Source organism: Metopolophium dirhodum, chromosome 5, assembly GCF_019925205.1.
Source record: "Metopolophium dirhodum isolate CAU chromosome 5, ASM1992520v1, whole genome shotgun sequence".
NCBI classification, from domain to species: Eukaryota; Metazoa; Arthropoda; class Insecta; order Hemiptera; family Aphididae; genus Metopolophium; species Metopolophium dirhodum.
The window spans coordinates 37,132,719-37,159,088 of record NC_083564.1 but is presented as its reverse complement, the minus strand read 5'-3'; the positions used below and the strand labels follow the sequence as shown (position 1 = coordinate 37,159,088).

The 26,370-nt window shown below is 31.9% G+C and overlaps 1 protein-coding gene across 1 annotated transcript in view; it reads right to left on the bottom strand.

The window, feature by feature from the left end:
- Positions 1–7,318: 7,318 nt before the first annotated feature.
- The window catches only part of LOC132945712 (uncharacterized), a 35,866-nt gene continuing 16,814 nt past the window's right edge, over positions 7,319–26,370 (bottom strand). The window contains exons 10-18 of the mRNA XM_061015468.1: positions 25,598–25,630; positions 23,480–23,506; positions 19,269–19,301; positions 17,777–17,827; positions 17,475–17,516; positions 12,690–12,725; positions 10,602–10,634; positions 9,305–9,349; positions 7,319–7,386 (exon numbers count right to left, since the gene is read on the bottom strand). Coding sequence (XP_060871451.1) covers positions 7,319–7,386; positions 9,305–9,349; positions 10,602–10,634; positions 12,690–12,725; positions 17,475–17,516; positions 17,777–17,827; positions 19,269–19,301; positions 23,480–23,506; positions 25,598–25,630 — 368 coding nt within the window. The remainder of the gene's footprint in view (positions 7,387–9,304; positions 9,350–10,601; positions 10,635–12,689; positions 12,726–17,474; positions 17,517–17,776; positions 17,828–19,268; positions 19,302–23,479; positions 23,507–25,597; positions 25,631–26,370) is intronic.

Sequence of the window (26,370 nt, the reverse complement as noted above, 5' to 3'; positions counted from 1 at the left end):
CAGTAAGAACTTTTTTCATATAAATGATATTAAAAAGATAAAAACAACGTTGCACAGCCAATTTTCTCCTTTTTATGTGGTGAAAATCTCGTTTCTTAGTTATGACTGTAGCCTTCTCGGTTATTTCCCGCGTAAAACAATTTTTTGGCTATGTTTTACATTTGTAAGACGGAGACAACGCATGCGGGTATAGCGTCCTCTTAACATTATTTAAACCCCGCTAAATAAATTCAAGGAACAGTTTAATCAGAAAAATTCGTTCTGACCTAGTTGTATAAAAAGTGGGTGAAGTCTTAAATGATGTAATTGAGAACAAATGTTCAGTTATAACTCAAATGATTATTATTCAAGGGAAATTTTTATGTGATGTTATGAATTGAATCTGTACTGTCAATGACTAAGATGCAGGATAACGTTAACTTTTTTTTTTTTTTTTAAATGACGTTTATTTATGAAAATGTACAATCTATACAATGGTACAATAAGTAAATGTGAATAATGATATAAGGCAATGAGGGGATTACAATGAGTAGAAGTTTTCACATTAGAAATTTTCTACGTGGAGGGAAATTTAGGGAGAAATAGTAATATACATGGTTAAGTTTAATGTGCGTTGAGAAGATCTCTGGACCATTCACGTTTGAGGCGTCTGGCTGGGTTGTCTGGAAGAGTATTGGTATGAAGTTGAGCGATGAGGGGGTTTGAGTGATATTCCATATTGGAGTGCAGGCGAAGATAATATGTGATAGCTGTTTGTTTAATGGTGGGGATTTTGAGGTCATTATGAAGAGCAATATTTGTGACGTACCAAGGGGCTTTAGCAATCATGCGGAGGCAAATGGCTTGGAATGCTTGTATGTTTCTAGTGTTCGATGGTTTAGCGGTACCCCAGAGAGTGATTCCGTATGACCAGATAGGTTGCAGAAGGGATTTGTAGAGTAGTAGACGGTTGGAGATGTACATATTAGATTTCATGAGAGGCCTAAGGATGTGTAGGCGGCTATTTAGTTGTTTACGTTTGGTTTTGAGGTGAGGGCCCCAGGTGAGCCTTCTGTCAAACAGTAAGCCGAGATATTTAACTTAATTTGTATGAGGAATGATTGCATTTTCAAATGTTATATGAGGACAGTCACCGGGGTGGAGGGAGAAAGTGACATGAGAAGATTTGGAGTCATTGATCTTGATTTTCCATGCTTTGAACCAGTGAGATAAGCTGTTCAGATGATTTTGAAGTAGGCTGCTTGCTTCGTGGAAGTCTTGACTGGATGAAAGGATTGCGGTATAGTCGGCATATGTCCCTATTAGGGTGTTATCCGTTGTAGGAATGTCAGCTGTGAACAATGTGTATAGGAAAGGAGCGATGTCGCTTCCCTGAGGGACACCGGCTAGAATGTTTTGTGTGCTGGAAAATGTGGTTTTTAATTTGACTCTGATTGTTCTGTTATTTAGGTATGATTTTAAGAGTAAAAAATAGGGTGCTGGGAAGATTTTTTTAAGTTTGAATAATAAACCGTCGTGCCAAACGGTGTCGAAGGCTTGAGCTACGTCGAGAAAAAGTCCTGAGCAATATGTTTTTGTTTCTAGAGATGTAGCAATGTGGTCCACTACGCGGTGGAGCTGGTGAAAAGTTGCATGTTTAGCACGGAAACCAAATTGAAAGCTGGGAAGGGCATTTTGTTTGAGTGCGATAGTTACAAGTCTCTTGAGGAGAAATTTTTCAAAAATTTTTCCAAACGTGGGTAGTGTGCTGATTGGTCTATACGATTCAGGCAAATCAGGTTGTTTGCCTGGTTTGAGTATAGTTATAATGAGTGCTGATTTCCAAGAGGTAGGGAAATAAGATAGCCGAAATATAGCATGACTTATTATTCTTGAGTTTTTTAACAATTGATGGAACTTCGCCAGGAGTAGTTGAGGAGGTTGGAAGTGCCATGGGCAGAGGCGATGAGATGAATTGATCAACTTGAAGCATGTGAGTATCATCAGGGGAGATGTTGTGAGGTTTAAATGTATTAGCAAGATGGTTAGCCAGAAGATCTGATTTATCTTGGTCAGTGGTAGCAAGATTGTTGTTTTGATAACGAAGAGGGGAAATGGTAGATTTATGCTTTAAAAGGGATTTGCTTTTTCTCCAGAGAGACCCATTCGAGGGTGAAAGAGATTTAATATGGGAGGTGTATAGTTGATATTAATGTTTCTTGAGAGTTGACTTGAGTTTGTTGGAAAAATAGTTGTACCGTTGTTTGTCAATCGGGTAGTGAGTTCGTTGCCAAGTGTTTCGAGCCCGACGTTTTTGAGAGATGATCTCTCTTATTTCAGGAGTGATATTTCTACTGGAGTTGTCTTGAGTTGCAGATGTGGTGGGAGATATTTGAAATGTGTCTTGAATGTTGTTTGTGAGGTTGTTTATGGCAGTATCTATATCGGTGAGATTTTTTATTTTGATGTTTAAAGAGGAAGAAGCTGACATAATATTGCAAAATTTGTTCCAATCTGTGCGTTTTTTAACGAATGGGTGGAAGGGAACATTTGAGGATGAGTGGTGTGTGGTCAGATGCAGGGTCATTTAGGTTAGAAATATTTGTATGGATGTGATTGGGGAGGTTAGATAGAAAAAAATCAAGATAATCGGGGTGACGGTTTGCGTGAGTTGGCCAGTAGGTGGGGGAGGCTGGAGAGATAACTTTAGAGCGCTTGTTTGTTATAAAGTTGTGTAAAGTGCGATCTCTAGTGTTTTTTGAGCGACAGCCCCATGTTTCGTGCTTCGCATTAAAGTCAGCACTTATGATGTATGTGTGATTTAGTGTTTGAAGAAATAGTGACAGGTCTTCTGTTTGGAAAGGTGATCCAGGTGGGAAGTAGGCTGATGCAATAGACGTGGGTATGGAGTTGATGTTTATAGATGTACTATCTGCATGTGTTGGTTAGATTTAGGAGTAAAAGGTGAGTGTGGAATTTTAGTAGAAATAAGTAATGCAGCACCGGCATCAGCTGAGTCATCGGGGTGATTGGCTTGAAAGCAGTCGTATCCAAAAATTTTAAATTTTGAGCTGGAGGTGAGATGAGATTCGGAGATGAGAGCTATATCTATGTTTTTTTCTGTGAGAACAAGTTTAAGTTCTTCCGTGTTGTTGGTGATTCCGTTTGCGTTCCATAGGAGAATGGTTAAAGCGGATAACTTATTTTCGGCCATTGTTTGAGATAAGTTTTTCGATGAGTGATGTAAGTAGACATATCAGGGGATTGATTAGCGACCTGAATTCCATGATGCTTTACGTGAGTTGGTCCGTTGTGTTATTCGAAACACTAGGGATAGAATATTCTTGATGTGTTCTGTGTGAATGGTTGGGCGTATTTTGTGGCAGGGGAGGGGATTCCACGTGGGTGTTTTTATGAGGTTCTTGTGAGGAGGAAGATGCTTTGTGGTTCGGTGCGTTTTTATGCCAGGGATTCGATGGTAAGAATTTTCTATTTTTGCCGAGTTCTTTGTGCACTGAGCAACCTTTGTAGTTGGCAGGATGTGGGCCACCGCATAGGGCACATTTGGCGGGTTGGGTTCGATCTTTTTGGCATTGTGATGAGTCATGGGGATCACCGCAGCGAACACATCTGGGGTGGTGGTTGCAGTAAGTGCGTGTATGACCATATGATTGACATCGAAGACATTGGGGAGTGTCTTTTTTGGGACGAGGGGGCTTCGACTTTTATTTTTGAGTACCACCATAAGAGTGAAAGCTTGAAGATATCAGGGTTGTTAATATCCGGTTCTAAGTCAATGAAGAACATAGGGAGAGGTGCCTTGGATTGTCTGTGAAGTACATTCATAATATTTCTGAGTTGGAAGCCCAGTGAGGTTAATTCGTCTTTTATGAATGATATGTCCGTGGAAGGGTGGAGATTTTTTATCACAATTCTGTATGGTTTAGATTCTTTATTCTGGAATGAGTGGAAGGCAACTTGGCTTTCCTTGAGAAATTTAACAACGGATCTGTATGAGTCCGAATTAAAAGTTTGTAGTTTAACCCCTTTAGTGGAGGTTTTACATTCGAAACCAACAGGTTGTGTGAGTTCCTTCATTTTGGCGGTAAAATTGTTGAAATTTAAATTGGATTCTATGAATATTGGTGTCGGGTTGACAGTTTTGGGAGGGGTAACTTCCTGTGGCTGCTCAATTTCCTGTGACTACTCAACATTGTCGGTGACCATTTGGGATTCTTCATTGGAAGGGGCTAATGGAGAGAAGCGATTTGAAGAGATGAAAATACTAGTATCTTTTTTTGGAAGTGGTGATTTGAGAGTGTTGGGTGATCTTTGACGTTTACCCGATTCATTAGTGACTGTTTGCCAGTCGTTATCGTTATCGGAGAAGTCCGACGGTGAGTAAGAGCCCATTTGATTAATTAAGGTTTTTGTTATAATTAACGGAGAGAGTTGTTTATTTTTAAGATTTGTAGTTTTGCTTTTGTTTATGTAACTATGAGAGTCGGTCGACTGGCGAGTAGGATTCATAATGATGTAGATAAGGTGTACAGGTATAGTAGGCCTTGGGGAGTATAATAAAAATATACATTACCAGTGTTTATCACCACGACGGAGTAGATGTCGCGGCGAGCACAAACGACTTTGCTATCGGGAGCTGATAAATGGAGCGCGATAGAAACATACGTGTGGACTGTACGGTGTCACAACACGAACGAACGTTAACTTATAACAATAAAATACTCAATAACAGGTACCTATCTCAGGAACAATAATTTTAACTTAATTCCAAGTGTAGTGTTATAGTAGCATTGTATTAGCTTTAACGTTAAGTTAATTTAAACTTAGGTATTTAAAATCCATAAATCAAACTTACCAGTGTAGTCTGAGTAAAAAAAACAACAAAAACATTTTTATTACATATTATGTTCGTATATATATTATGAATTATAATTAAATTAATTTAAAATTTGTTTTATTCTCATTTCAACATCTTACACATTTACACATTATAATTATTTTTAAAATTCGATTGTTATGTTACATAATATTTATTATCATTTTAGGCTTTCGTTCCAAAATTGAAAATATAAGTTTGAAACTGAATATTTTCTATTTTTTTATGTGACTCTTTTCTGAACTGATTTTCGCCGAAAGTTTAAATGTTTTTAAATATATAAAACATCTAAGATTTTTTAGATGATACGAAGTCACTAACTGCCTATAACTATATTTATTGTTATTTTTGTTTAAATCATTTGAATTTATTGAATGTCAATACATAGTTTTAAACTCATATTCTGAAGAGGAATAAATTTCCAAAAGCTTGGTCCGCAAAACTTAACTTTTAATAGTTATGCACGATACGTCGTCGTTAATGATGTTAATGATCGTTATTGTTTGCGCCGCCGCCGAGGGTAAAAAACGATTGCGTACGTTCGTTTTTGGTGACACCTTTTAAGCTACACGATTGCGTACGAACTATTTAGCGTTGTTGCCAATTTTCATTTTAGTATATAGGTACCACATGATTACACTAAAAATAATTTATAAAGACATTGCTTTTTTAATAATTATTTAGCTTTTATTACCAACGCTTATTGTTAATGATATCTGAATCGGCACATTTTATTTTTTAATAATTCATACACTGAATGCCGTATTTAATTTTGTTGGTTTTTATTTAAATGATTTATTTTAACATAATTTTACAAGTTTAGGAGTTTACATCGAAAGCAGACCGTAAACATTTTATCAGACTATGTATTAAAATATATATTTAACCTTCGGAAATGTGGGCTCAAAAACCAATCACAAATCCTAGGTGAACAATTTATACAATATAAAATATATATTTTTATTATTTTTAATTGTTAATTTATAATTTTTAGTACTACAAATGGACCTGAAAGCTTTCATAGAACTTATAACGGACAATTTCATAGTGCACATCCTCCAACACATGTTGTCATTCAAATATTAAAAGAAACACAAATGCAGAAAAAATCGATTATACAATCAGTAAATAATGGGAGAGTAAAGAAAAAGGCAAATAAAGACTTAAATAGAATTCAAAAAATTATAAAGGCTTATGATGAGTATAAAATTCATAAAAATGTAATCCAATATTTAAAAGTTATAGATGTCAGGGAATTCTAATTTAAGCATGATTTATTCACGATTTTATTTATTTATTAATTATTTTATTGCTATTGAGTTATTAATTATTTTTAAAAACTAACTAACTTTTATATTGATTATTAGAAAAGTCTACATGTACTGGATATTTATTTAGTATATTGTAAAACTAATAAATTTGACAACGTTGCATACAATTTTATATGCTGTAGTGTTTTTTTTTTCTTAAAGGTATTTGCTAACCATCTTCAAACATACGCAATTGAGTTGTTAAAAAGGACAAACGTACGCAATCGTGTTCTACCCGCCGCCGATACTCGTGTTATCTTCGATAGGTAAACCGGATTCGCAGGCTGCGCAGGTGACTACACCACAAATAATATACAAACACATTTTACCATAAGGTAATTAATTATTATTGTCAAACTATGAATTATATAATATGTTAATTTTATAGTCATTGTCCGCCGTCTCATTTTACGTTTTAGTTTTGTTTTGTCAGTACCGTAATGTACCTTGCTCGCAGCACGCAGATGCAACGCAGCGTCACGATGTTGTATTTTTTGAATTGTTGATGTGTCCACTTCATCGCATTTTAATCGTTTTTATTTTAACCGCAACATCACCTTATAGCGATTTATATCGCAGGCACGAATTTCTGTTTAATTATTATTGTATTTTTTTTAACTATATGACCAACTTGCCTTAGTCCACCATTGAACCAACTAACCGTTACATGATACCCATCTATATAAATTATAACACTCTTGTTTTTTGTTTTGATATATTGTTATAATCTACATTCTGCTCTATATTACTAGGTTTTCTTAAACTATATTGTTACTACCTATCAGTATAACAACTGTAGTTAGCCGATCGTTATATGCAAAATAAAAAAAAATGTACAACAGTTCTCTATGGCCGTTAGGAAATTAAATATTTTAAATTAAAAATCATAAATAAGTATTTAAAATTAAAATGAATTAATATTCTAACCTAACCTAACATAATATAAGTATATAAAATTATTCAAGTAAATATTTAAAGATATATAATATAATGATATAAAATTGCCAACTACCTATTTATAAATATTTTGTTATGCATTAAATTCAAATTATATAATAATAAAACAAGTTAACAAATTAACACTTTTTTAGAAAATAAATGTTTATTGTTAAAAATTGTCCTTCATAATATATTAATATATAGGTAGGTAAACTGTATATAGTTGATAGTTACCTTGGAGCCATTTTTTATTGAAATTTACTGAAAACAATATTATCAATGTTTATCCATATTTTTAATTTTGATATACATACTGCCTATTATGATATTTTACAGTATAAAATTTCAAGTAAACCACATTAATAAATACAATAATTTTTTATAACGTTTTCAACTTTTTGATTTCAAAAATGAATTATAAACAGAAAAAGTTGTATTCATTGAAGAATATAATATGCAAGGAACCATTCATTTGAAAATTCCTAAAAACTGTCCATATCTAACCAATATAACGTGTTAAAATTCCCAGTAGGAAATATTTTAAATATAGAATACAATTTATGGTTTAATCATGGATTATGCTATTTTATAAGTGTTAAATATTTCTCAATTGTGTATAATTTATATGACTTTGTGAAATGGATCAGTTTGGATGGAGTCCTGTGTCGGAGAGGAGAGACAGAGACGGAGAGCGTTTCCGAGCAAGGTTGTATTGAGGCCATAAGGTAACGTGTGTTCTTTAATTGCTTAAATTAATTTAAATTCTTTAAGTATTATTTAATTTAATAGTCTAGTAAGTTAACTGTTAATTATAGTGAGAAGGAAAAAATAGTAAACAGTAGGTACACCAAACCACACACTCGCAGCTCTGTATCTTATTGAAGTTTTAATTACAGAAATAAACTTAATTGGTTACTCTACTCAATTCAATATTTATAAATTTAACAAGGTTAAAAACTACAAGATTTAAAAACAAAAGCATTTGAATTGAGTAAATTGACATTAATTTTACGTAAATGAATCCAAATTCTTACCGATATTATTATCTGTGTATAAATAGACATGGAAAAAATGTATGCTTAATTTAATCGATTTTACTAGAATCACTTAGATAATAAAAATCTAGGTTAAGGCTGTTGGAACATAGAATATTTTAGGTAGTACAATTTAGAAAATTGTCAAAAATATTAATGGCAAATATTGGTCATAGTGTGAGTAGTAAATGAACCTTAGTGTGTGTAATCCATTATCTGAGCCATTGTCGTGTTATCGTAAAAAAACCGTTAAAATCGGTATAAAATAGCTACGAACTGATGAATGTATTGATTTTACAATAATGGGTGTTTTTTTAATTTTATTTATTTTTATTTATTTAATTCAAATATACGGACAATACGTCCTATTACAATATGGTCATGTATAGTTTTAAATAATAAAATTATTTTGAAGTTAAACATTAAAAACACGTTTAACTTTTATAGCTAAGAATTGAAAATTTAAAACAAGGTTCACTTAAATAGGTTATTTTGTAAACAAAAAATATAAAAACAGTTTTTTTTATAGTTATTTTATGTTTAAATTTGGACGAATTTAGATATTTAAACGAAGAAGCACGATTTTAGTTTTGTTTTATATTTTTAAAATATTATTCGTGGGTACTTGATACTTCTAAAGTATATTGTCATACACAAATATGATAATTCACAAATAATAATAGTTCAACTTCACCAACTACCGTATTAACGATATAAAATATCGTAGGCTCACAAACCGTCTTTGTTCATAGTCATTTTTCGTATATAGTGATAAGTTATCACTGATAACTGATATTTTAACATTGAATTCAAATTTAACATCACCTATTACAGTCACCCGCTTGTAATCTACTGTACAGCAGAGGGACTTCCCTCTTTTCACCTCCTCGCTTTTTTACTTTAATTATTGGGTATTTTAATATCTAATTGAAATTAGCTGAGTGTTCATAAAAAACGTAATCGAATAATAATAACAATAATGTTGATATGAAATATACTTGTTAATTTTGTATTCGACAAAACGTATACAAAAATATGGTACTTATAAAAAAACTGATATACCTTACCAAAACTTTTATTGGAATTACCAAATATGTAATGGATGTTCCTACCTACTTTACTCAAATTAACTCTAATTTACTCACGGATTTTGTTTATAAAATTGATGTCTTTAAGTTGTAGTATTTTTTCTGAAATAGATATGTTATATGTTCATGTTTAATTAATATGATCATACAAATCTATACAAAAGATATCCCAAAACTCAGCGCAAAGTTCACAATAGATGATAATTCAGCCACGGATTTGTCTCTCTTGTCATGTTGATTCAACACGATTCCGGTCATTAGGTACCCGGTAGATATTTCAAGTGCCTCCCAGGACGGCGATAATTTAAGCTTATCACATACGATGAATGTCGTTTCGACCGATGCTCAAACTCACTTCACATCCAACTATCCAACTACCGTCAACGCTTAGTAAGTAATGACCATACTCGCTGTGTAGAAAATTTTATGCAGGTGCATACATTAATAGTAGACTTACCTACCTGTTTTATCGGATTTGAATTTGTAGTGGTGTATCAAAGTACGATTAAAACAATTTTTGTTGGTATGACATGGACGGTATTTTTATATAATAATAGGAATAATGGTAGGTAACACTAATATACTATAAATATAATCTCAAAAAAAACACTCCGCCATACTCCGTGGAAATAAAAAACGTTAAGTATAAAATAAAACGGCTCTAAAAGTTGTGATATCATTTTAAAGGTAGCTAAGTCTTTGAACAATAAATATCATTTATGTTAAGAGAACGTCAGCGCACTATTTGTTTTCTCTCTCTGGCCTACGCGACACATAGACTAAACGCATTTTCACAGTATCATTTTTTCTATATTTTGAAGTAATCTTAGAGTAAAATCACTCATTACAAATAGATAGAGAATAATATTTTTGAGGGAATGACTCATAGATTTGTCTAAATATTGTCTCAAAACAATTTGAACATTATTTAAATTTACAACATTTTTTTTGTTTGTTTTGAAAGTCGAATACAAACTCAAATAACAATAAAATATAAAATCGATATGTCATTCCCTCAAATGCATTAATGCGTTTTGTCTATGTTGTGCATGGGTCAGAGAGAGAAAACAAATAGTGCGCTGATATCCTCTTAAAATAATCTGCTAAAAATTTGAAATTTTCTTGATTTGATTATCAACATTTTAGCAGATTATATTAACATGAACTGTATCTATTGTTCAATGACTTAGCTACCTCTAAAATAATATACTATCCTACGTCCAATCCCACTTATTACTCCATACTTGTGTTAACATCATGATAATATGGTTCAAAACGTTTAGAACATATATATTGAGAACATTGCTGTATGAAAATGTAAATTAAAAAGTAAAGTTATAACTTAGATACTTACTTTTTTCTTTTATACTTAAATCTTTGGTTCCATCTAAAAATATATATTAATTCTATAAATTTCTGATGTATAAGAAAAAAAATCAATAAACGTATAATAGGTACGTCTTGTAAATGTAATACATTCATCGCTACTCTCAGAATCTAAAAAAGTATAATTAGGTAACCCAAACATATTAATCATCGGTTGCCAGGGGTAACCTAGAGACGTTATAACATTAATTTAATCTTTGTTAAATGACAACTGTAACGTGTAATCAGGCAGAAAAATACAATAATATTTTAGGCTCCCAGCCTCAACACGATGACGTCACGGTAACAGTTTCAGTGGTTCGCACAAAATTATAGAATCACCCGCAAACTACCAGATCTAGCGAATGTGATTTTAGATTCTGAGCGAAGCGATGAATGTATTGATTTTACAATGATGTGTGTTTTTTTTTTATTTCATTTTTTATTTATTTTTTATTTTTGTGTCTGTAATCACCTTTTAGGACAGTAAAAGTGATGGATTTTCTTCAACAGTAACTTTTCTGATAGGAAAGTGAATCTAGTTGGTACTTGGGGGAGTCAAAAGTAAAAATTTCCCAGTAGTTTTCAAAAGCCACGTGAAAAACAAAAGAAATATTAAGGAAAAACGGGAATTTTTACGCAAAATCTGTTTTCGAGAAAATCGATTTTGGTTTTTGTTATAACTCTAAAACTAATGACTGTAGGGACATGAAATTTTGACTGAATGTTTATGATTGCATTTCCTATACACCATAACATTTTCCAAATATTTTGACTTATTTTGAGCTGTTTACGGACATTGTCAATTTCCATTTTTTTCTATAAATATCAATAAAATATTATCTGTTGAGTAAAAAAGCTTGAAACTTTAATAGAAGGCTCCTAGGTTATTGTTTCAAAGGCAGATGAAAAAAATTAAAAACCCTTTGTCACAGTTTTTATTTATAAGCATTTAAAGTTCAAATGTTGACAAAAATACGGAAAAATCACGAAAATTAGCAAATTATTTTGAGTTGAGAATTCATAAAAATTTATCTTTTTAAATCTAAGATTTGAAAATGTAATATAAGATTACTCATAAGTTTCTCTACCTTTATCAAAAAAAAAAAATGTCTACAAGAAACTTAAATTAAATTTTTATGAGCGTCTGAAATTTATATTTTTACAACATTTGATATTCACTCGATTTCTCTTGTAACAATTTTCTTATTTTATTGTAATTAAAAAACGAATAGCTGTAGATACTTGATAATTTCACTGAATGTTTATATTAGCATTTTCTATACACCATAACATTTTGAAAATAATTTGTCTCTTTTTGAACTGTTTACGGACGAAGTCAGTTTTCAATTTTTTTAGTTTTTTTTTCTATAAATATCAATAAAATTTTATTTGTTGTGTAAAAAAGCGTGAAAATTGAAGCAAGGCTCCTGATATAATGAAAAATATTAAAAATACATAGGCACAATTTTTTTTTATAAGCATTTAAAGTTCAAATTTTGACAACATTTTATCAAATTTATAATTTATTAATTATTTTGTAGTTAAAAATGTATTAAATGTTTAACTTTTATGGCTAAGGATTGAAAATTTAAAACAAGGCTCCACGAAAATAGGTTATATATAAATTACTTAATTCACAATAATATCATCAAATATACTTATTTCATAGGCTCCTATCATAGGCTGACCGACCGTTTTCGCTCAGAATCGTTTTTCTTATACAATGATATTATATAATTGAATTCAAATTTAATTTAAATTACTGTACAGCAGAGCGACATCCACTTATCCACCTTTTCTTATTTTAGATTTTGCGCTTAGTGATGAATATGTGTGTTGGTTTTACAATGATGTGTGTTTTTTTTCTGGCTATCATTGACATTTGGGTGTGGTACCTAGTTAGTAAATGCGCTCATTTTCGAGATAAGCATTTTTTCTATTAGAAAAGTGAATCTAGTTGGTGTATTTGGTACATATGTTTACATATATTAATCTATAGTAATATTAACTGTACATTTTGTGTACAATTATATGAGTAAATATATAAAATAATTCTAATTATCTAAATACTAACTTGTGTCAATGTTAGTAGCCTTTTTTGGGTAATTAGCTGAAAAAGTTGTAAATAAATCTTCACTCTTTATGGATATCATTATGATATACTTATTTATTATATTGTACTATAAACTATTAACCAACAACTGTTTATTCATAAATATTAAATAGTCATTGTTGGTGCGTATGCCCGGATTTCATTCGATTCTGGAAGGAAACCCTATGATCAAAATATTAATCTGGACAAAAGGAATAAAAACAATCAATGGTTATTAAATACAAATGTTGCCCATGTTAGTTATATTTTATTAAAACAGAATAAACAGAAGGAAATGTTAAGTAATTTCACATGTGATCTTATGGGAGGTGATACAAACACGACTTATACATGTATGAACCACGAATTAAGATATACCTTAATATATCTTAATTCGTGGTATGAACCAATGGAATTCATAATATTTCTCCAATGCTACTGTGCGAAAGGCGGCTGCACAATGAAGCCGGGCGGCGTGTATACGTGTGTGTGTGTGCACAGGCGGCAGCTCTACGTAAACCGACGCGCTTGTTGTCTTCGTATTTGATTTTTCTTCCTCGTAACTCTATTGGTGGGGAGGAGAATGAGAGAGTGGACTGTATTGAGTTTAGATATTGTGATGAATGTTACAAATGTGTTTTGTGGTATGAAAAATGTACAGAACAGTTTATTTAAATGTTCTGCAAATATAATGACTTAACGACTAGGGTTAGTAGTAATAATTATGGGTGTGCGCAATCACAATCCGATCGGCAAGTAAATCAATCGAAAAAGAACAATAATGAAAATAAATAATACACGGTTCGCGTGATTCGAGGAATAAACATTAACAACAACAATATTGTGTACGACCTGATAGCGTTGATGATGCTGTGATGTTACCGGTGCGGCTGCGCCGCGGTCGTAACGTGGTACGGGGCACCGGTAAAGCACTACGTTAACTCTTTCAGGTTTTGGTTTTTTTTAAAAAAAAAATAAGACAAGACGCACGGTGTGTAGGTAACTAATTCATTTATTTTTACAAAAATAAAACAATAACAATATTACGGATCGGAGAGACGGACTTAGCGCGCGCGTTATGTCGAGTCGTCGGAGTCGAAGAGTCGAGACGTTGGGCAGCTCGAGTCGAGGGCGTAAAAAGTAGTAGTCGGGATCGGAGAGCCGAGACGTGGGGCTGCTCGAGTAGGGTCGAGAGCGAAAAGACTAGTGGTGTGACAGGCGAGCGAGAGCGGCTTCGAGCCCGTAACGGCGAAAACGTCGGTGCGCGAGGCGGGAGACGAAATTGTGGAGGCGCGTCGTTCGCGACCAAAGATGCTACAAAAACAGGCGCGCTAGCGTAAGTGGTGATACTTGTCGTTATAGCCCACGATTTAAGATATACTTATATCTTAAATCGTGTTATAGCCACAATGCCGATGATAAGGTGGAGATGGTGTGACTGTCCCGGAACGACGATCAGCTGACGGAGGTGGAACCGGATCGCGACGATACACCACACGTCGGCCGGCGGGTCAATGAACCCATGGACTTACCGTGTACTGAAACGGCATGGTGGACAACTGTGTCGAACTCGGACGACGTGGGCTCGAAAAAGGTCCTACAGCCGCGTAATATTGCGGCTCGTCGCGTATGGACGTCGTTGCCGCGGCGTCTGTCACACGGCGGATCGCACTGTGCACAACGACAGACGGGCGAAAACGGTGGTTTTGGCGCAGGCGGCCTTAAAACACAATTCGTGTGTGTGCAAAGGGACACGACACGAAGCGGAACTCAAAACTGTCTGGGCGGTGGTTTCGGCGCAGGCGGCCACATAACAAAATACGACTCCGATACGACAAAAGCCAAGATGGCTGAGTAACTCAGCAACGAACGACGGACGGCGGGCAACAACACGCAACGGTGATAACATAAACGAGCAACAACGGTGGGATAAGTGTTGCATGGTGCGCGGGTGCTCGTGGTAGGAGGTAAGACGATAACGGTCGACCGGCATCCGCGAAACGTGCAGCGGTTCCGTATCCAACAGCTACCTTCTATTTGGGTATTATAAGTTGTTTATCATTTACGGGACCACTATGGCTCGGGTCAAACGATGGGTTTTTTTCCGCGTTGGAAAATATGAATGTGGACATTTCGCAACATCCGTGTTCACGACCTCACGATGCGGAATTCCCAGACACAAAAGTGAAATGCATTTATTTATACATTAACTAATTCACACATTAATTAATTTATATAATAAATGTTTAACTTGAAATACTAAAAATACTAAATACTAATATTATACGATATCATGACCAGCTGACACAGCACAGTCAAAGTTCTGCTTACGACAAGTATGGTTAATTTTTTTCACTAAGAATGCACGATAGGCCTATCACAAGCAGCGAATCATAATATAAAAGTAAACATTATGTTTTGTAATAAAATCATATTACTTGTAATTATTTTAATTTTTAAAAACAGCCACTTGCAAAGGTACAACATAGCAAATTATTAATTTTTAATTTAAAATATTATAGTAATAATATTTGAGAATTACATTTTTTAATTTTATTAATATACCAGGGTGTATTTCCGAATAATGATGCATTAAAAAGCAAATCAGAAGAAAAAGGAGAGAAGTTCAGTTAGCACCGCCAGCACCTTTAGATCTTATTTCATTGGAAATACCTGAAGTATATAAACTTATTCGCCAGAAGAAGGTATCCAAAAAAAATGTTTATTAGCTGATGGTGGTAAAAAAATTAATAGAATCTTAATATTTTAAAGACAAACGGGGCCAAATATTTTATAGCGGTCTACAATATGGTTTGTTTATGTACATTTAGTGTTAGTATTTTATTGTTTTCGCAAGTATACATTAATTTGGCAGAAGACGTGAATGGTATTCATCCAGTAATATACGCACTATTACCAAATAAAAAAGTTGAAATTTATCCCGAATTATTTACTTTTTTTGTTAGTCAGTTTAAATCCTGAATTATTACCACATTCTTTTTCCATTGATTTTGAAATCGATCCTATTCATGCAATTAAAGAAGCGTTTACTCAAGTTAACATACATGGATGTATTATTATCATTTAACAAAAATATTTAAGAAAAATTGGTGGACATATTAAAGGAATGATATCAAATTATAACAATGATGCTAATATTTCTGTAATGGTAAAAATGATATTTTCATTATCATTTTTACAGAATGAAGATCTGGACATGGAAACAGATTTGCTAGCTGATGAATTATCTGACGAAATTGTTCCGTTACTCGAATGGTTCAAAGAATATTATATAGGATAAAATCGAGTAAAAGATAGCCGTTAATCACCGCAATTTCCTCCAAAAATTTGGAATTTATATCAAAGGGTGCTAAGTACTGTTAACAAATCAAAATCGTAATAATAACTACGCCAAAAATGGCAAAAACGAAACAAAGAACTTCAACGGCCGTCGTCGAGCCAAGTTCATTATCGACCCCGCCGCCGCGCCGACAGCAATGTTTCAAGCAAACATCGGGAAGACATCACGCGGTGAGTGACCCAAAGTACCAGTGGATAAGGATACCGAGCACGCAACGCACAGCGCCGCATACAAACGACTGAACCCTGCGAAGACTTACCCAAAAGTGGGCATCCTCTGGTTAAAAAGTTATATTTTTCAAAATGTTTACCTAAACAAGTTAGTTAATTTTCTAAACAACTTATAAACTAGTTTAATTTACAGTTGAAAAACTTAACTTTCCTAAGTTTATTTTAAAATAATCCTCCGAGTTAAACATTTTTGAAATTTTTCTTTTTTATGGTTTTTTTACGTAAACATTAATACTAAATAAAAATAATCCAATATTTCTGTTATTTTTCTTGATAAAAATATTTTTTAAAAAGATATATTTTAATAGGTTAGATAGGCATAATATTATATGACTTTTAAATTGCTATTTGATATAAAAACTTAATATTTGTTAAATTATTAATTGACATGTTTTGGTATAGTTTAAATATTTAATAGTCATGTAAAGTAAAATAGGTACATACACTGCACATTACATTAAAAGTTCAATAAAAATTGTTATTTTAATTTAGGAAATTAGAAAGGACTCAGTCACTCTTTATGTGATCCACATACTAATTAAAAAAGTTAGATTAACTTTTTCAAACTGAGTCAAGTTAATATTTTTTCCCTATTAACTTTTAACTTATCGATCTTGAGTCCTCTTAACTTAACTTAGCTTGAGTTCATTATTTTCATTAACTTGCCCACCTTTGGACTTACCCATTTCGATAGTCAGTAATTAATTATATAAATTATATTATATACACTAAAGATATGCAGCCATGCAGGACAATATTATTATACTGGTGAACTAATGATTACGATAGTACGGAGAGAACAAACACACTTCTGGTATCTACCGTGGTCAGAACTCTATTTTAGTTATTATAGATTTTATAAAATGTAGATCATATTTTTTCTTGGTTTTTTTTTTCGTTTAATACCACATGTAGAAATGATTGTAAAACTATACCACTAGATGCATGGTAAGCATGGTAAATTTCCTGAGTAGGTATATTACTTGTGACCCATCTCCTCCGTTTCCCCTAATTTATTTGATATCAATCCATTATTTTTTAACACGTGTTTAAAAGCTACATTAAATGTATATATTCAATAAATAATACATGGTTTCATCATTATTTTCTATTTTAGAAGACTTATTGGTCTATTGTATTATAAATCTACAAAAATTGATTTAATTTTAAGTTTACCATTTTTTATTTTCATGTTAAACACTGCATTTTTAAAATCTTCTGGAAAAAACAAAACATTACATTTTTGTATTAGATTATATGCATTTGTATAATTTATAGTTCATAATATGTTTACAATCAAAGAACTAACGAATTTTTCATATTATAATATACCTTATATTTGATTAACCATTATGTTATCTTTTAGGTTTCTGAATATTGTTTCAAAATATATTAAGCATAGCAGTAGAGCAATAATATTAGTACCAACATTTTATGAAAACAATTTAAATTTAAACAGATATTTTTTTAAAACTTACGAAAACACTGATAAAATTGTTTTTTACGTGGTTCTGAGTTTAATGCTTTATCTGTTAAAATAATATGTATGTTTATTGTTTAAAATATATTAATTTATTGGGATTTTATCAATTGCGCTTAAAATGACCTTTTCGATACATGATCGATGAGCATATACCAATTGCGCTCCGTCCTTTTCTGGGCCAATAGACCAATAATAGTGCTAGGTAATTTTCACGGTTACTAAATTACATTATAATATTTATTTCATTCAATAGCACTCACAATTATTATTATTTAAATACAATGAACAATGAAAATGAACGTCAATAATACATTAATTATAATCTAATATTCTAAAATTATAGGTGCATATTTATTCTAATATTATATTATATAACAATATATGTATATTATTTTAAAACTGTGGACTAATAACATTTTTCTTTGCAGAATGTAAGTACCTATATATAAATAAATAGCACTTTTCGATCACACTTAATAACAAACATTCTTTCGTAAATTTTTTCATTTAGAATATAACAAACGTTAATAGTTACTATTAGTACATTTATAATCTAATATAATCCTAACTTCATAATCAAAATTTAATAATAATAATAATAATAATCTACGGTAAAAAAACGACTTTATTGATGTTTTACAATAATAATAACAAACTGAAATATTTAACAAGTCACACAACATAATTATAATTAATATATAATTTTTAAATTTCAATTTATAAATTGTTATTGTTGAAATATACAATTAATATTAGTAGTCAATCTTGACACGTGTGTACAAATTAGTATCTAGTTATACGAGTATACGACTCACTCTCTTTACGGATGTAACACGACCTCTGATGTGGATATATATAGGGCCTTTGAAGTATGTAATATTTACTTGCACAGGCGCCGTCTTACAGTGCGTATACGGTGTGTGTGTACAGTCACAGTTAAATAGTCCAGTTGTACGTTATTATATATTATTATATTTAGACATAATCATATTGTCGTGTTATTATTCATTCATACTGATACTAAAGTCATTAGTCCATCAAGCGTCACTTTCAACAGTTATTATATATAAACTGTTTTAAGTACAAAGCTTAAAATAAAACTAAAAGGTAAGCACAAATTGAAGATATATACTAACCAGTGGCCGTAAAACATAAGGAGCGCAATTGGTAAGAACACTAAATATTAAAATACAAATTTTGTTTTAGGCAAAAGTGCACAATTGATCCATTCCCAATTTCTTAATGACCCAAAAATTGTAGAAACTGTTCGATTGTGATATATTATAATATTATATACTATATATCTATTGCATACTATCTGGTTATTGCACGTATACGTATCTGGGGTATAGGTATAACATCCTTTTCATATTATTTTGCTTGACTTGCTTCATTATGCGTTTAATTTAGTTTTATTTTGGCTCGAAATATGTTAACAATTTAATATATATAGGAAGGTACTGATTTAATAATAATAATTTACGTACCAATGGCTCCAATTTTTTCGTTGAGAATTACCTCTAAAAAATAATCAACCTACATTTTAAAATATTTTTGATGCTTGAAAACTAATTATCTAAAGAACTTGTATTTCATTATTAATTACAAATTATTTTAGTTTAGGTATTTTATAGATTAATTATTTTTTAACTAGAGGTGCCCCTCCGTCATTGCCCCGGGGAAAGATTTGATTTCTTTTTAGTTTGTATGTTCATGTTATTTTTATGCGGCTCAGCGGATTTAATGCTTTGTGTGCCGTCTTATATCCGGTGCTTTTTTTGTTTGTAAAAAGTGTAAAATCAAAAACCTGGTTTGAGACTTTGGATTTCTAGCTATATGTATGCGTTATATGCCAACTACACACATTAAGAAGAAATATAACTAATGTAAAAAATATTATACCTTACCCAATCAATAATCACTAAGTTAACTACTCTTATTCGAATATCTCGATGATTTACTTGTGTGTCAAATTAAGTGTATGCCACGGAATGATATAAGAAATTTCCAAGCACATCTAGAGCGTTAGAGAAACCACAAATCCGAAGTTCAAGTTCATACGTTTTTTTAATTTAGTGAACAACTCAGCAAATTTATTTAAAATGTGGAATTTTCTATTATTTTAGTGAACAAACTGTTGTATTCCTCTTTAGAGGTTGAATTTCCAAGTATAAATATCATTTTTGAATATACGTACGACTATCATTACATTGAATATTCCTTATGATAGTTGTGTAATTAAATACTTGTGAAACACCATTACAGTATGTCATTATTTATATATAAATATATTTTATTTATTATAGCAAAACCTCGTCCTCATGGTCATTGGTTGCCATTTGACACACAAGGATATTTTTTTTACATAATAATCATAATAATAATAGTTCTTAACATAGTACCCACGATATGTTTGCAATAATATGATGTTAAAAAAAATTTTCAATTTTGCTTTCCTTAAAAATTCTCCTGAAATAAGTGCTTGTTTGATGGCTGTGTCGTTTGGACTTAGGAATTGGTAGAGGAACTCGGGAATGTCGTGTTTGATTCTGGGTTCTGTTTACCGGCATTTGACGAGGATATGTTTGTTAGTTAATTGGCAACCTACAAGCCGTGCATCTCCTTTGCTCATTAACACACCTGAAGTCCTTGATGAAGTACATTTTAGTATTCCGGGTAAATATTCCAGATTAGGTATTTGCTACTTACTACTTCCCTTTATATCACACAAACTATGACAAAAACCACCCAGAATTCACAGAATGATAAAACTAGTTAACGAGAAACCTCTCTAGCCTATAATTATTTTTATATGTGTAATCTTAATTGAATATGTTTTTATAATGTATGTAACGTCTCTATCGTAAAAACTGTACATTGGGTTCGTACCTACTATTACTTCTTCTTTTCTAGTTGAATTATTCATGTTTATCGGACGTTATGTTATCCTTTTTATTTCGATAAATTTAATCCCTTTTCTTCTCCATACAAGTGACTATTTCGCTCTAGTTGCAATATTTATATGCAATATTAGAGTTTCTTAATATAACTTACGTAATTCTAATGTAGTTGACAGTTTCTTATATATTTTATAGAAAAGTATTTTTCTAATATTTCAGTAGTAAATAAATCAGTTATTATTTAATTTTTTCTAATTGAAAATTAGGTGCAAATGTGTTATGATTGCTATTTCAGTACTTTTTCGGTTGTTGATGCATTGGTGTAAATATGTTTATAAATAGGGTTTTTTTGTTTTCAATTGTTTCATTAAATAATTGTTTATTGGAACCAATGTTTATTTGTCATTTTATGCTGTATCTTTTTTGTTACTATCTAACGAATAAATTTCTTAAATGGATGTATTAGTGATAGCCATCACTACTTTTTAACTTTTCTATGGTGATGTTTGGTATTTCACAATTTATAATGTGTTTGAAAAACCTGATTTTATGTTCTATTGAGATTTTATTGATTCTTCTGTACATTGGTTGTAATAGTAATGTAGCTTTTAATGGCATTGGTGTGACAGAGATTGAATATTGTGTGGTACGTTGATTGTTGATTATGCATTGCATTTAGATGGAAAATGTAAGCGGTAAATTGTTTTGTCTATATTTTAAAGGCAGTTCACTTAATTTAGGATCTTCTTAATAGCAATATTTAATGTCTTGATTTGTCAAAACCCTTTCAGGCCCACACATTTTTTGTATCTTTTTTTTAAAAACAGATGTTCACTGATTCTTTTTCCCCGAGAGATTTTTCTGATTTCATTTTTGGTTTCTAGTACCAGTATTTATTATTTCCGATTTCGGTTTTGGTTTGAAGTACTGATATATATTTTTTGCCAAGCCTGCACCGAAAGTTTAGTTTTCGAAGCGTTGGAAAGCGACGTTTTTCCGTCTAGAGGGTTGTAAAAAGGGAATTCTCCAAAAGTACCGGGCGGTAAAATGGATATCCCCAAGAGTACTGATATCACGCGTATACATTTTTTTATTCTTATTTTATTTTAATATAATAATAAATATTTATACTGAAATCTATACCACGGTCTTAACAAAACATAGACTTTTGGTTACATCTTATATTCATATTATAACCTCCATGCATGACGCTTAAAATAAATAAAACCAAATCGTTTCTTTCAAGAAATATTGTTTTAGTAGAATAGCCTGGTTGTTGCATAGATCACCTACTGAATTACCATTGCCATGATGGCGCGATCAATGAACGCAGAGGCGTGACAAAAAATAGTATGTGTGGCTCGTTTGGGAAGGGAATTTCCGCCCTTGCCACACAATATACTATTTCCATTTTTTGATTTAAATCTCGAATACTGATGGTATTAATTTCCTTTGGTTTCGGTTTCGGGTTTGATATGATTTTTGGTTTTGAACGGTTCTAACGGTATTCTAAACCAGTATTAAATACATAGGTAATCCTTAGCTATTAAGTATATTATAAAATATACATATAGGTATTCCAGATGTACAAGATGCTTTACGCCTCCTAACCAACGTGGCCCGAAAGAGCAACAAAGTACACGAGCTTCCGGAACCTCATTATAAGGGCCTAGAGGATTGCTGCGCTCAGAGTGACGCGAGCGTACCACACAGTTTCCACTACGGAACAGCTTCTCGCGTTTGAAACTAAAAGATTCCACAGGAAATTCAACGATCGAAATAGAATCAAATCGACGAAAAATGTAAGGAAAGCTGAGCGAGATGGCGTACTTGCTCCTTAGGACAACAGATAGAGTTACAGTAAACAATATGGCTGGGACTCAAATGATTCTTCCAGACCTTAAGAGATGGTTAGGGGGAGGGAACTCACGTTCCATGTCACACCTGCCTCTCTTTGGACATGTGTGCTTCACGAATTACTTGCACAGGATGGGACGAGTCCCTAATGCGACGTGCTTAAACTAACGGAATCTAAAGGAGAAACTACTGTACACATGGTATTTGACTGCCTACACTGCGAGAGCCATTACAACAGGAAGAGAAAGAGTGAAAGTGTTATCTTTAATTCATACTGAGTTTGAATTTAGATTTATTAAATAAATGAACAAACACACGTCTTTTTAGTTATGAAGTTTATTGAGTTGAACATATACAGACAATAGCACTGTCCAATCCCCACTAATTGTCTTTCCATCTTTTGGTTCCTTATATCCAAACTTATCTAGGACAATAGAAGGGCTATATAAAAAGTGCTTACACGCAGTTTCGGGATTGTACCTGTTTACACTAATTTACAATCATAATTTAATTTCATAATTCTATTTGTTTTCTAAATACTACATTTCTTATTTGTTTACTAATTACTACATCCTTGCTTATTTCCTATGTTTAATAATACCAATTCATAACACTAATTGTCTGAGTGTCTTGTAATTGATAAATTCACTTATATATTCCACTGTTTGGTATCTATATTTATATATTACATATATTTATCGATCACAGGCCACTGCAGATACACCATCCCAGCGATAAAAGTAAACAGATATAGAACATTTAAATGGTTACCGTAATATATCACGTAAAACTTCAATATTTATTCCATCATACAATTTTATTATTTACTAGATATGTAATTATTTTGAACCATAGTGCGCAATAAATGTTATTCAATATCAAAAAACGAAAAGTTAAGTATTCTCCACTTAAAATGTATAGAGACATATAAAAATACATACCATTCTTCTGAAATAGGTTTTTCCAACCTATTGTTACAATAATTAATAAGTTTAAAATTATTTTCTATAAATTAACTTCGAACATCATGTTATATGTATATGTATGTGTGTATAGTGTATACTCCGACCTACGAGGGTCTGACCGTAAAAACGTGTCCGTCGCTGTGCATCGGTCCCCCTCCCACACACCGAACAATACCGATCAGAAGCAGATAACAACGATTACGAAATTCGTTTTCATAACTAACGTTTACGTTATAAAGTTTTTTTTGAGGTCATTATTTTGGTATTTAATATGAACAATTATGTAACATCCCCAAAAAGGATTATAAAACGTAATTAATTAGCTGTGTTTTTATGAGCCGCTGTATACTGCACGTTGTCGAGTAGTGGGAATGACACCATGTTGGGAGAAAATTCGGCCAACAGACGTTGCGTTCATCGGTATCGATGCGCGGTTTACGGACGGATTCTCGTGGGCCAGAGAATATGTTTTATGTATGTATGTATGTATGACCAAAAAATTAATAGAAAGGAATCAAAAGCATAGTCTCAAAATGGTCCAACATTTTGGATTCTTGAAGTGAATTCTCCACGGTAGTCATATGCCGGGATATTCTTATTTTTTAATTATTTATGGCAGTACTGCTTCTTTATAGTCGATAATATTGTTAAATAGGCAGTGCTATCATAGACCTTACACTATAAATAGACGGGCAATAGTAGCAGTTCGAATAATAGGATAAGAGAACGCTGCTGGCGGTACGCCGTATACTGCGCACATGCGTATTAATGACTATAATATTTTTAAAACCGAACCATACGTCCAGACGTAAAGTACGATAAAATATTATAAATAATAATACATTTGTACTTTAACTTAAGATCTATCATCTATGCTTAAACTACATAAGTCACAAAATAAGTACCTATACAATATTATTTGATACAATAAAGATTGTACAGAGTGGTAAATCTGACATACAATTTTGCTGCATCAATGTGTTATGTCTCACCGCGGCTAATAGTGCATATGGTATACGGAAGACTTGTCTATTAGTATAAGGTCTATGAGTGCTATATAATTCAATAAGCAGTGATGCCATTCATATCGAAAAAATAAGAACATCCCGACATAAGGCTACTCTAGAGAATTAATTTCAAGAATCCAAAATGTTGGACGTGGTTTTATCACCTCCCATAAGAATTCTTATGTAACATTTCTTTTGATTCTCTTCTGTTTATTCTGTGATATGACCTACTAGTATTATGACTTTTGATACTATCTATCAAAATCGTGTTTCATATCAGAACAAAATAAATAATATAGTTTTATATTCTGAAATCAAGTTAATACTTATAGGAGGTAAAAATTGAAAATACCCAGTACTTTTCAGAGTATTTTCTTAATAATAATCTTGAAAAAGAAAATATAATATAGAAATAGTAGGTAATTCAAAAACCAATAACTGTCGATACCTACTTGAATATTTCACAACATTTTTTTTATGCTTTTTGATCTATTTTTTACATATTATGACATATTATTAAAAATTGAATACAAGTTTCCTCATAAGTTGTTCTATCTATACAACGACAAAAAAGTTAAAAGTAAAATCACATGAATTTTTTATAAACATTTGAAGTTCAAATTGTTTTTTTTACATTGTATATTTACCAATAAACTAACTATTTCTCCTCATTTGATTTTTGATATTTTGTTGTAAATAAAAAATGAATAATCGTAGATACATGACATTTTCACCGAATGCTTACTACGTTCATGCTAATATTTTGTCAATTTTTAATATTAGTTATACCAATTTCAAAATATTTAAGATACATATTACATATGCTTAATTTTTTTTTATTGAATGTTAATAACATAAATTCGGAAATCGAGGGGTGTGTAATTCCACAAAGAACATTTCTAGTGGGGCTTCAGAACCCCTCCCCCTAAATATATTTAATCATCATACGCCTATAGTATGTATAACGTAATGTTTTTAATTGTATAAAATATATAAAATCTAAATTCAAATAAAGCTGAATACTATATGCCTTAAGTCTTTTTTAAATTTGTTTATAAGAAAAAAATTAACTTACAAAATAAGTAACCTGCAAAACCACTAGGAACCACTGGATCGTTTTCTAATAAAAAAAAAATAACTTAAATACTAATTAAAAATCACTGGGAGGTGTTGAGTTACAGTTTTCTAAAATATAATATATTATTTAATTTGAATAATAATTTACTTAAAAGTATGTTATTGTTTGCGCTAATGTGGCAATTTAGTGTTATTTGATCTATGAGTATGTTCTGTGTCCCGTGGTGGTTCTTATCACACATCCTTTATAGCTCAGTCGACGGTGGCGTCAGCTGTCATAATATACTGACCACCCAGTGCGTGTGTGAGATTATAACGTAACCTATCTGTGTAGTTGTGTTCAGTTAAAGTTCAATTATTATTCTCAAATGTTTTCTGTGTGAATTCAATTCAAATTGTTGTGTCACCTAAATGTTTCAAGTTTTTGTTTCTTTTATACCTATTGTTTCACAGTTTCAAACAAGTTGTTTTAAGTGTTCATTTGACCATTCCAATTGGCTATTATATTCAATTCTTTCTATCTTTTATTGCTTGTTTCCTATGATTATTTTCTTCGTCATCTCTCCGCGTTTAGTCTTCGTTTCAGCTACTGCCTCTAAACCACGTTTTTACTGTCTTGTGTTGTGCTTCGATGAGCATCGTTCACGCAACGTTCATTGGCCTTCATTAATAGTTTTATCCAATTCAAGGGTGTTTATTAATCATTGCTCACCAGCGTAGTTGTGAATAGCGTGGTGTTGTTTGTGTTTGTACTGTCCTCAGTAACAGGCATGGTGTATTCTG